Raw genomic sequence first — 12,812 nt, forward strand, 5'->3', positions numbered from 1 at the left:
CATTTCAGAGGAGTTGTGATTGTACGGGGTAAGGAGGAGTCTGTACCCTTGGCGATCCATTTCCAGCACTCACAAAAGGGCCATGGAAGGTCCCATAGCCACCCTGCATGGATGCATCCTTAGCAACATCACCATGAACCACCTGTCCCCCAACCTTTCGATGTTCCCTTGGATCAAAAGGAGAGTGATCCCATAAAGAAGAGGCCTGGGAGAAGGCGGGACCATCCAGTTAATGAGAGACACCAGAGTCTCAGACCCTGCCAGCCATTCTAGTTTCCAGCATAGCAGAGGCCATATTGGTGGGTGATGGACAGGGGAGGTTTGGGGTCAGTGTAGGCACCTCCCAGCTTGCCTTTGGTCTCAGGAAATGCAAGGCAGAAATAAAAAAAAAAAAAAAAAAAAGGACTCCAGAGGAAACACCCTCCCCTGGCTGCATCAGATCCTCTCTCTTGTGGCCTTGGGCATGCCACGTGGCATCCTTGGGCCTCATTGTCCTCACCATAGGGAGACAGTAATCTGAACCTCACAAGGAGATGGGGAGAATGGGGTGGGGACGGACCAAGGTCAGGGGCAGGAAGGCAACCCCCGGGGCTTCCCACTCCACGCCCCAGGTTTTGACCTTCACCCACCTCATGTTTGATCAGGCCCTTCTAACATCAGGGTGAGGAATGTTCTTAGCATCGAGAGCGGCTGCACCTGATAGCGCTGGTTCACTGAGCATGGCAACAGGGGGCTGGGCCTCCTGGGGGTTGGCAGGGGTGCCTGGGCCAGACAGCGGGAGTGGGGAAGGGAAGGGCAGGGAGAGAGGTTGGAGATCAGGGCCCCAGCGGGGCGGGGCATGTGTGGGAGCTGCAGTGGGTTCCTAACGACCACAAGCAGTGGGAAGAAGAGAGCTGGGTCTGAGCATTGGTTCCGGTTTATTGAACAGGGACACGGAGTTCAGACAGTGGAGAGGCCAGCGTCCCTGCTTGTGATTGGAGGCCCTTGTTAATCAGATGTGGGCACAGCATGTGAACAGCGGGCTGGGGCAGCAGGGTGCACAGCCCCGTCTCCTACTTAATGGGGGCTCAAGCAAACGTTCCCACAGAAGCTTGCACAGCATTTGTTGTTTGCTTGACAGTTTCTGTGCGATTCACAGGGACGATGACATAGATACATTGGAGGCGGCCTCTTACACAGTTTGATTTCTTCTTCGAGCTCTTCTTCTGGAAAGAAGCGGGAACAAGCAAGTGGAAAGCTGTGCCTAGACAGCACCCTCCAGCACCCTGGAACCAGCACCCTCCAGCACCCCGGAACCCACGCTGCACTCACTGGAGTCCTAGGCTTTCTCGGGGAGCTTCCTTTGTGCTTGTCACCAAGCCCTGGTGCTGGGTAGTGTCTTAGATTCCAGGTCTCCCCACTCTCCCTTCCCCACGTGCCGTGTAGCAGTGAACAACTCAGCTCTCCACACACCTGCAGCCAGGACCTCGCCTCCCTTCTCGGCCACAGCTTTGGTGAAGTCACTTCTATAGAGCCTGTTCTCTCATCCTGAGAGCTCAGGTAAACCAGACATTTTCCACACCCTCGGCCACTGTCCCAGAGTTTGTAGATCCAGAAGCAGATGGAGTAGCCTTGTACCCACCCCTCCCTATCACTGTCTCCAGTACCCACCAGCACCCTGCTGCTCCCTCTCACGCACGGTCCCACCTTGGCCCTGTATTCCCCATAGTTTGCCTGTCCCATGCCTTTCCTTTCTATACCCACCCCATCTCTATGCCTGCTCCTACCCTCTTCAAGACCTTTGAATGTTTACCCCTCGTGCTGTGTGTAGATCAAGGAATAATTCTTGGGATTCCTTCTCATTCTGAGCCCTGCTGCACTTTTCACCACAACATGTATCCTTTGTCTCTTGATGTTTAGAATAGACAGGTGGATAGATAGATAGACAGACAGATAGACAGACAGACGGATGATAGCACCTCCACCCCATCGTGACCTCCAGCTGTAGGGCCATGGTTCGGGATGGCCTGGCGTGTGCCCAGTGCTGTGAGCAGAGGTGGTGTGAAGAAAGGTCCCAGCTCCCAAGTCCTCCTGAGGCCGGGCACAGCTCCTCACGCACCCCCCGCCATGCCCCCGGCAGGTCATCACCTACCCTCCACCGTTCTTGTCCGCTCACGAGGCCCTCCCTGGGCCTGCAGCAGCAGCATACAAAGCAGCAGAACGGTCAGCAGAGCCTGGGGCGGCATCACTCTGACCAGAGCCATAGCCCAAGTCTGGCCCGGATGTCACAGACTTCCTTGTAGGACTGGAGGTGGAGAGGGAGGGCGAGAGAGGATCCCCCCGCCCCCCCACCCCACCCCCCAGCTCCTTGCTGCCTCCACTGGCCAAGCCAGGGCAGAGCAAGAGAGCCCTGGGCTGTGCTGTGGGATTGGGCTTCACTCCTTTCATATACCCAGCCCTCCCTTTGTGCTGACGAATTTTATCTTTTCTGAAAGATGCAGTCTACATACATTTGCTAATTACAAAATATTTCACGTTTAAAAGAGAAAAATATAATTAAAAGCAATGATAACCTCACTGCTTAGGAGGAGCCCACGTTCCATTGGATTGTCTTCCACCGTCCCTGTATATTTAATGCAATCTTTCCTTCTTACATGTTTCAGTCTCACTTCTTTTATCGTTGATCTCCTGCCATCCATAGTCATAAGTGCTTCACAGACATGGATTTCCATAATTCCATGGTTCTCAGTTTATACAAGTGTCTACAGAGGCCAGCGCTGTGGGATAGTAGGCTAAGTCTCTGCCTGCAGTGTTGGCATCCCATTTGGGCTCCAGTTCGAGTCCTGGCTGCTCCACTTCCTATCCAGCTCCCTGCTATGGCCTGGGAAAGCAGTAGAAGATGGCCCAAGTGCTTGGGCCCCTGCACCCATGTGAGAGATCCAGAAGAAGCTCCTGGCTCCTGGTTTCGGCCCAGGCCCTTGAGGCCATTTGGGGAGCGAACCAGAGGATGGAAGACCTTTCTCTCTGTCTCTCCTCTCTGTCTGAACTCTACCTCTCAAATAAATAAATAAAATCCTAAAAAAAGGTCTATTGTTAACTATTTGTTTTCTGATATTCTATGCAGTGTCATATAGGACATTTTTATGCATAAGTCCTTGGTCTTTTTATTCTAAAATAAGAGAGAGAGAGTTTCTGGCGAAAGTCAGTAGGTATTTCCTGTGTAAGTACATAAATACGTGTATGCATATGCACATAAAAATACGCATACAAGTTGAGCATTCCCCATCTCTAAGTCTGAAATCCCAAATGGTGGCTGTCGTGAAGTTAATAAATTCCACACCTGCCGGCACCGCGGCTCACTAGGCTAATCCTCTGCCTGCAGCGCTGGCACACTGGGTTCTAGTCCCCGTAGGGGCGCCGGATTCTGTCCCAGTTGCCCCTCTTCCAGGCCAGCTCTCTGCTGTGGCCCAGGAGTGCAGTGGAGGATGGCCCAAGTGCTTGGGCCCTGCACCCCATGGGAGACCAGGAGAAGCACCTGGCTCCTGGCTACGGATCAGCGCAGTACGCCGGCTGCAGCGGCCATTGGAGGGTGAACCAACGGCAAAGGAAGACCTTTCTCTCTGTCTCTCTCACTGTCCACTCTGCCTGTCAAAAAAAAAAAAAAAAAAATTCCACACCTGACCTCATTCTATGTACTGCTGTCAAAATGCAGGCGCATTAACCACTGTGTGGAATTAGTTTCAGGCTATGTGCAGCATGTGCATGGTGTATAAATGGATTTTGTGTTTAGATTTGGTTCCCATCTCCAAGGTATCTCACATACCGCCACACACTGCGGGGTGGAGGGGAGAAGGGTGGGGTGGGGGAGGCAGAGAGAGGACACGCAAGAGCAAGAGCAAGCTATCTGGCTTTCAAATAAGCCATCGTTTTCCTCTGCTGAGGACTAGTATGCTGATTTCTTCAAACCCCAGGAAACACTAAAGGAATAAACGGGGAGACACTGAGCCAGAATCTGAATCTGCGGGCTCTTTTTTTTTTTTTTTGTCAGAGTTAGTGAGAGAGAGAGAGAGAGAGAAAGGTCTTCCTTCCGTTGGTTCACCTTCCAAATGGCCGCTACGGCCAGTGCTGCGCCGATCCAAAGCCAGGAGCCAGGTGCTTCTCCTGGTCTCCCATGGGGTGCAGGGCCCAAGCACTTGGGCCATCCTCCACTGCCCTCCTGGGCCACAGCAGAGAGCTGGCCTGGAAGAGGGGCAACCGGGACTAGAACCTGGCGCCCATATGGGATGCTGGTGCTGCAGGCAGAAGATAAACCAAGTGAGCCACGGCGCCGGCCCCCTGGGCTCTTTTCTCTAAGGAATTTTGCTAACCTATCTCATCGCTTCACTCTCGTGGGGTGTGCTTCACTTGCAGAGGGATCCTGGAAGAAAACCTTTTTGACTGCTTCTCAGCTTCTGTGTGAATTGGTGGAGGAACAGGGACTAGAACTCAGAACTCAAAAGTGCCGCCCCAAACATTCGCAGTGAGCTTGCTTAACTCTTGGGGTGCCGCGAAGCGTAGGGAAGTTACTGTGGGGCTGTGTGGTAGGAGGTGAGTTCTGAGTCTGGGGAGCCTCTTCTGATCCCTAATTTTTGGCTGATAGATTAAGGATAAGTTGCTTGTCACTTGTGAGTGAAGGCATTAAAAGCAATAGTGACGGATAGATAATATGTCTCCTTCATTGTCTCCTTGTGGGTGACAGCAAGGCCCTGGAGCATGGTGTGGCCTGGGACCTTGGGTCACCTCACGGAAGAAGTGTCACCTCTTTTTATAGACTAGCCAGGGTGGGTTGCTTAGTGGGCATTTCAGTCATCAAAGAAGGCGGCTCTTTGTTAAAGGGGTTTAATCTTTTTTTTTTTTTTAATGTATTTATTTTTTGACAGGCAGAGTGGACAGTGAGAGAGAGAGAGGCAGAGAGAAAGGTCTTCCTTTGCCATTGGTTCACGCTGTGGCCGGCGCATCACGCTGATCTGAAGCAAGGAGCCGGGTGCTTATCCTGGTCTCCCATGGGGTGCAGGGCCCACGCACTTGGGCCATCCTCCACTGCACTCCCGGGCCACAGCAGAGAGCTGGACTGGAAGAGGAGCAACCGGGACGGAATCCGGCGCCCCAACGGGGACTAGAACCCGGTGTGCCGGCGCCGCAGGCACAGGATTAGCCTAGTGAGCCGCGGCGCCGGCCTAGGGGTTTAATCTTAACTGACGATGCACGTTCCAGACAGGAGCAGATTTTCTCTTTTGCAACACCCATGTTTTGCATCCATTGCTTTCTGGCACTGGAGATCTAGTTCAAGGGAATCTTTAGCATCAGAAAAACAGATAAATGTAAAATATACCATTTGTAATATAAATGAGATGTGCAAGATACATGTGAGAAATACTGTAAATCTTTCTAAGAGAAGATACTATTGAAGACCAAAATAGATGGAGAGCCAAGAAGTTCAATAAAAAGATGGTGTTACAAGGATAGCGTCCTCACATTCCTCGGTAGGGTCAGGGTGATTCGAATAAAACCCCGAGAATATCTTGAGAAAGTCCTAACATTTATATGAAAATACAAAATATCATGATAATTTTGAAAAACAATTAGATAGATCCTACCAAACAGCAAGATTTATTACCATATTCTAAAGATTGAGTGCAGTTTTACACAAACGATACTGGCATTTCCCAAAGGAGTAAGCTAGCGAACTCAGAAGCAGTCCCACACACATAGGGAAAGTTATCAGATGGCTGAGCAAAGAGAAACTCTTCAATAACTGGTCTTGAACGCTTGGTTCTATGGAAGGAAAAAATGAAGTTAACTCTGCAGTCGTCCACTTCTGTTGCTATAACAAAATGCCTGAGGCTGAGTGCGTTACAAATATAAACTACAGAGGTTTATTTAGTGTTGGAGACAGAAGGCCCATAGTCAGGTGGCCCCTGGTGAAGGCCTCGGGGCGGATGACAGTGGTGGCAGTACATCTGCGAGTGAGCACACAGTCACAGCAAGTCAGGGGGGCTTGGGGGCCAGACTCACTAAGAGTGGGGACAACCCACTCTTGTGGGACCTAACCAGGGTCCCTCAAGAACTACTTGAATCTTTTCTGAAGGCGGTACCCCAGTGACCTAATTACCTGGCCCTAGGTCCCCTCCTAAATGTGTTACCCCCTCCCAGCCCTGACACACTGGGGACCCAGGTCCTGGCAGGCTAACCTTTGGGACACACTTCAACAAAATCAGGGCTTTGCCTCACACCTCTCAAAAGATCACCTCCAGATGTTTACGGATGTTAATGCAAATTCAAAATTTCAAATCATTTAAAAGAAAACAGAATGAACGTGCCCTCATGTTCCTAGGTAGTGTAGTGCAGGGAATTCAAATCTTTTTGTTTGGGTCTTTTTTTTTTTTTATTTGTCAGATAGTGTTAGACAGTGAGAGAGAGAGAGAGAGAGACAGAGAGAAAGGTCTTCCTTCCGTTGGTTCACCCCCCAAATGGCCTCTATGGCCGGTGCTGTGCTGATGCGAAGCCAGGAGCCAGGTGCTTCCTCCTGGTTTCCCTATGCGGGTGCAGGGCCCAAGTGGACTTGGGCCATCCTCCACTGCCCTCCTGGGCCACAGCAGAGAGCTGGACTGGAAGAAGGGCAACTGGGACAGAACCAGCGCCCCAACCGGGACCAGAGGAAGATTAGCCTGGTGAGCCACTGCGCTGGCCTTTTGTTTGGTTCTTTTTAAAGATCCTTTTATTTGGAAGATGGAGTTTCAGAGAGACGGAGAGAGCTGGCCCAGACCCAAACCAGGAGCTGGTCTCCCACATGAGCAGAGGGGCCCAAGCACTTGGACCATGTACCACTGCCTTCCCAGGTGCATATGCAGGAAACTGCATATGCGGAGCAGCCGGGCCCCAGACTGCGGATCTGATACGGGGACGCCAGCATCGAGAGCGGCGGCTTAGCCCGTTGTGCCCCAGTGCTGACCTAGTGAATTCAAGCCTTATCTCCACTATGCACAGATGAACGGTCTCTATGTCTAGGTTTTGCCTCAGCTTTTTTTTTTTTATCCGTGTAAGAAGGTTAATAACTGCACCTACATCATGGGGTAGGTGTGATAATTAAAGGATGTAATATACGTAAGGTGTTTACCATAGTGCCTGGCATGAGGGAGGCACTATAGAGCTGCTTTCGTTACTATTGCTAGTGTGTCTGTTATGTTCTTTCTGGCATGCGAGTATCATTTTCTTCCATGTAGAACGCTGGAGGTGGAAAAAGAAATCGTTCCTCAGTCATCCTTTTATTTGGTGGTTATCCCTTCCACGGTAGAACAGAGCAAGCTATGCAGTTGTCTGATCTTTATATTTCTATGGTCCCTGGCTGACCTTGGGATTCACTGTCTGGGGTCTAATTAATCCAGAACACTTGGCTTCATGGCTGGGCACCCAAGCACACACTATCACCCATCAAGGCCAGCCCTGGCCCCTGGGGATATAAAATTGGGGGAGGTAGGCTCAGGTCTTCTTAGATGTCAAACCCAGGATATAACTTCAGCTGACACCAAGATTCTCCCAGCTGCTGTTTCCTACTGGAACGCCTGCTCATATTTAAAGACAAACCGAGGCACAGTAAGATATTGAAGAGTTTACTTGAGCCAGCAGTGATTCATGAATCTGGCAGTGCCAGGCCACAAGCAGTGAGGACTCAGCTGAAGCAGGGCCAGGGGAAGACCTGGAAAAGGTGGAAACAGAAGCAAGGCAAAGCAAACACTTGATTACTTCCAGTGGATCAGCAGCCTTATCCGGACCATCCCGGTGGAAAATCCCCGGTTGGAGGTTAGTCGGTGGCTTCTGAATGGTTGAGCTGAAGTTTTGTTTTCCTAGCATCTGACTGCTTATCCTGAGCTGGGTTTGGGCTGCTTATGTGGGTGCTTAGGTCTCTGGAGCCATCGCAGTCTAATAGCCCCCCATTTAATTATCTTCCCAATAGGCTAATGCTTATTCTAGGGCTCTCCATTGTCTCCCTCCTTGCTGCTCCAGCAGTGGGTGGGATGCATTCCCTTTTTGGAATGCTTTGGGCTGAGTATAGAGGAAGGGACCTGAGCATGGGAGAGAGGCAGGGAGTCAAAGTGGAGAGTAGGTGTTGGAACAAAGCTGCCATTCAAATGGTCTGGGGAAGCTGAGCAGAACCGTTTCCCTCTCCAAGACCTTCCTGGACGAAGTCCTCTCTTCTGATGAGTTCCTCTCGGGTCCTCAGTTCTCTGACTCAGGGTCTTGCTTATTCTGAAGTTCTCAAGGACAATTGTCGAGAAGAAAATGAGCTGCCGTGCCGGTGGTCCTCCCCAGATGGAGAGCCCTCTCCTAGGAGGTCCAAGTATTTAGGAATTAGGCAACAGTATTGGATTTAGAGGCAGAAGTATTTTGAGTTACGGGCTTTATGACAAGTTCCAAAGACCTTGGATCTCCCAAAACTATATTGGGCTGAGAGAGAACACAACCGTAGACCGAGCAAACTGAGGCGTTTTGGAGAGCCCTCGAAAACGCGGTCCCTGCTGAGACGAGCTCATAACGTAAACGTGATGGGCAGTGGGACTTTTCCCCACAGATGGCGTGCACAGGCTCAGCGCTCCAGGAGGTAGCAGAACAGTTTACGAGTCTACACCCTCCAAATTCTGGTCGCTCCTCGTAGCAGATGTCTGCCCACGAATCAGTCACTCAGCTGCCCATCATTTCTTAGCCTCAGTTTCCACGTGTGTGAAATGGGAAGGTGTCTGTGCGTATGAAGGCAGAGGCTGCCAGTGACTGTACTCAGAGAGTGAGTTCCAGGCCACCTGCCGGGGGAGGGAGGAGTGACAAGGCCTGGTTGCTGAGACAGCCACATTTATGACTATTCTGGCTTCTCCCTTGTTGACTCGTAACAATAAAAGGGATGACTTTTCCTTTGAGAAGGTGAGAGGGGGAAAGATGACAGGGTGTGAAGAGTGAAAGATCATGGTACCCAAGGTTGTGCATCCTGGTATTATTTGTGGTGCTTTGAGGATAGTAGACAGTCTAGTTATCTGAAATTCGCAGTGTGGATGGCTTAGAGAACACACGAAAAGTGAGAGAGTGAGTGTTCTGGATTGTATTTCTTGCCTAGCGGGACAAAGTAGGGAGAGATGAGGATATAGAGAAGTGGAAAATAATGGAGGGTATGAGATGTCAGCAACCTCAATATTTTGTAAAAGCCAGAAGTGGATCCTCACTGCTCACTGCTTTTCCAAATAGCCGCCCAGGACCAGACCTTGGGCTGTTACATCAGTCTGCATTGTTGAATGGTATCCTTGCCAAATGACTCTAACCCCAAGGGAAGGCAAGCTGGATCTTCAACGACCTTAAATATGGACTGTTTCCAGGCTAACATGTTGGATTTTTTGGTATTTGAAGATAATACCTTCTGTTGAGTCCTAACAGTTTCCCTCCCCCTGTTTCACACGACTAAGTTCCCAGGCCACCTTTGACCATTTCCCAGTCTTTGGAACCCCAGAAGGTCCATAGAGTGTAACAGGGCCGAGATAGGGTTCACTTCCAGTAAAGGAGATGGACAGCGGTCTCAGGAGTCATTCAAAAGTAGTCTGTTTTGCCGATTTTTTAAACTTTTTTTTAAAAGATTTATTTATTTGAAAGTCAGAGTTACACTGAGCAGGAGAGGCAGAGACAGGTCTTCCATCTGCTGGTTCACTCCCCAGATGTTCACAACGGCTGGAGCAGTGCCGATCTGAAGCCAGGAGCCAGGAGCCTCCCCCAGGTCTCCCACATGGATGCAGGGGCCCAAGGAATTGGGTCATCTTCCACTGCTTTCCCAGGCCATAGCAGAGCTGGCTCGGAAGTGGAGTGGCAGGGACTTGAACTGGCCATATGGGATGCCAGCACTTCAGGTAGCAGCCTTACCCTCTATGCCACAGCGCCAGCCCTTTATGATTTTATATTACTAAAGAATCTTTGCAGGGGCCAGCACTGTGGTGCAGGGAGTTAACACTCTGGCCTGCAGCACCGGCATCCCATATGGGTGTCGGTTCAGGACCTGGCTGCTTCACTTCAGATCCAGCTCTCTGCTGTGGCCTGGGAAAGCAGCAGAAGATGGCCCGAGTCCTTGGGCCCCTGTACCCACATGGGAGACCCAGAAGAGGCTCCTAGCTCCTGGCTTCGGATCGGCATAGCTCCAGCCATTGCAGCCAGCTGGGAAGTGAACCAGCAGATGGAAGACTCTCTCTCTCTCTCTCTCTCTCTCTCTCTCTCTCTCTCTCTCTCTCTCCCCCTCTCTCTCCCTCTCTCTCCCTCTCTCTCCCTCTCTCTCCCTCTCCTTCTCTCTCCCTCTCTCTCCCTCTGTCTGCCTCTCCTTCTCTCTCTGTGTAACTCTGACTTTCAAATAAATAAATAAATCATAAAAAAGAAGAATCCCGGCATCCCACTGGGTGCCGGTTCTAGCCCTGGCTGCTTCTCTTCCAATCTGTCTCTCTGCTGTGGCCTGGGAAAGCAGTGGAGGAAGGGCCCCTGCACCCATGTGGGAGACCGGAGGAGGCACCTGGCTCCTGGCTTCAGATTGGCGCAGCTCCGGCCGTTGCGGCCATCTGGGGAGTGAACCAGCAGATGGAAGACCTCTCTCTCTCTGTCTCTACCTCTCTCGGTAACTCTGTCTTTCAAATAAATAAAATAAATCTTTAAAAAAATTTTATATTCTGCTCAACTTCCACTTCAATGTGAAGGCGCAGTGGAGACCTGAGGCAGAGTCTCAGGGGGTTTGTCTCACAAACACCCTCTTTACAAATTTGATTTTTCACTTATCTGAGAGACAGAGCATCCATGCACTGGTTCTCTCCCCAGAACGGCAGAGGCCCGTGTTGCCTGTCTTCTTCTCAGCTACAAAGAGGAATGGCTCAGTGCAGTTTTCTGGACTTCACAGCAGGCCATGACCTAGTCATCGCCCCTCATGTGCATGCCCTTCTTCTCATTCAAGGTTTATACAGCGTTTAATATGAACCAACCAGTTTCACAATGAATAGTCTTACCACTGTCCCCATCCGTGTCGTGCGATGGGACCGTCAGATAGGCCAGCGGTGCCATCTGTGCCTCCCACCCACCCACCCACCCTGGGTAACAATCAGCTGCATGAGACGCTGCTGCATCCCATGGAGGGGACCACTCGGCTTCCCAGCGGGAATGGGACCCTTGTTGTCACGTGACTGGCAAACGATCCAGTTGCCAAGTCTTATCAAGAAAGCCTGCTCATTGGGGCCACTGTTTGGTCAAGCTTTCCTAGTTTAGACGCCCCTGCTGTTAGTCCACGAGACAAAGACTTTGAGTGCAAGTCCTTGGAAGGTGACTCAGGAGGGGTGGGGGCGGGTATAGGAGGAGAAAGCAGGGCTCACAGAGCTCATCATGAGTGTGTTATAGACGCTTGAGCTCATTCCAGTGGGCAGCTGACAGAGAAATCATGCAGATTGGACCTCAGACCGGTCCTACTGGGGTCAAGAGGGTCACTAACCCCCAGGCCTCCCTCGATACACATAGTGACCAGAGCATCTATCTCCTACCTGAGTGGGGGCCAACAGTCTCCAGAAGCCTGTGATGCCCGTATGCTCGAGCTGCCCCTGGCTGATGTCTGAAGTGGGCCCAGATGGGTGGGACCTCCAGCGTCTGAGCAGAGGGACCCAAGGCAGCTGAACTGATGCTGATCTCCATTTCTGACACTGTAGCCCTCGGGGCCCAGTGCTCAAGCACTGCTTAGGGTGTGCATGCTAATTACAGCAACCTACTCTCCACCAACACACATCTGATTCTAGCAACACGTAGCACTTTCTTCTAGGACAGCTTCCTTTCTCCCACTTTGGGGCTAGTTTTCATATGTATTTTACCTTTATGTTTTAACTTCAACAATGCAGTTATATGATTATAATTATTATTTCATGTCATCTTGCCAATATGTTAGGAGTAAAATTATTTATATCATTTTGATATTTACTTTTACCTATCTTCATTTAAAAAAAAGATTTATTTATTTATTTGAAAGGCAGAGTTACAGAGAGGCAGAGGTAGAGAGAGAGAAAGGTCTTCCATCTGCTGGTTCACTCCTCAAATGGCTGCAATGGCTGGAACTGGGCCAATCTGAAGCCAGGAGCCAGGAGCTTTCTCCAGGTCTCCCATGCAGGTGCAGGGGCCATCCTCCACTGATTTCCTGGGCCATAGCAGAGAGCCGGATCAGAAGTGAATATCTGGGACTCGAACCCATATTGGATGCCAGCACTGTGGGCGGCGGCCAGCCCCCTGTCTTCTTCATGCGGTTATTGTTTCTAGCCTTTGCCTAAATTCCTGCTGAACTATGGTCTTCTTACTTTTTACTTGTTGAACTCTTTATTTAGTGGAGCAGTGAGTCTTCTTTTTTCTTAACATTGATTCTAATTACTGCTTAATGTCTATTCATTGGGGGTTTCAAGGACTTCTAGTATTTCTGGAAATGCAGGACTGATAGCAACAAGCTCAGTCTATTTTCCTTTCATTATGGCAGGATTGCTTTGCTAGACAGAGAATTGTAGATCATGGTATTTCAGATATTACAACAGGAAATTCTTCACTAAAATAAGACAGGAATGTACAAGTTGTCCCAAATTCGGTGCAGCTTTCTGCAGGTCTACCTGCCTGGCCCGGAGTGGCAGGCGTCCTGGGAGGAACCTCCTTGGCACCCATCAGCTACTTATCATTGGCTGTGCTCCCCATCACACGCTGAGAGCCGCCAGTGTCTGGGCCAGACACAGACAAGACCCTGCGCCTGCCTTCCACGGAGCACCTTCCTG

General features: G+C 50.5%; 1 protein-coding gene across 1 annotated transcript; it reads right to left on the reverse strand.

Moving 5' to 3' along the window:
• Positions 1–776: 776 nt before the first annotated feature.
• On the reverse strand, positions 777–2,257 carry WFDC10A (WAP four-disulfide core domain 10A). The gene is made up of 2 exons (XM_008274767.4): positions 2,132–2,257; positions 777–1,205 (listed from the first exon to the last, which is right to left on the reverse strand). Exons 1-2 carry the CDS (start codon positions 2,241–2,243, stop codon positions 1,057–1,059), a joined length of 261 nt encoding a protein of 86 aa, XP_008272989.3. The 5' UTR covers positions 2,244–2,257; the 3' UTR covers positions 777–1,056.
• Positions 2,258–12,812: the final 10,555 nt, after the last annotated feature.

The sequence above is a fragment of the Oryctolagus cuniculus genome, chromosome 11, assembly GCF_964237555.1.
Source record: "Oryctolagus cuniculus chromosome 11, mOryCun1.1, whole genome shotgun sequence".
Lineage (NCBI taxonomy): Eukaryota > Metazoa > Chordata > Mammalia > Lagomorpha > Leporidae > Oryctolagus > Oryctolagus cuniculus.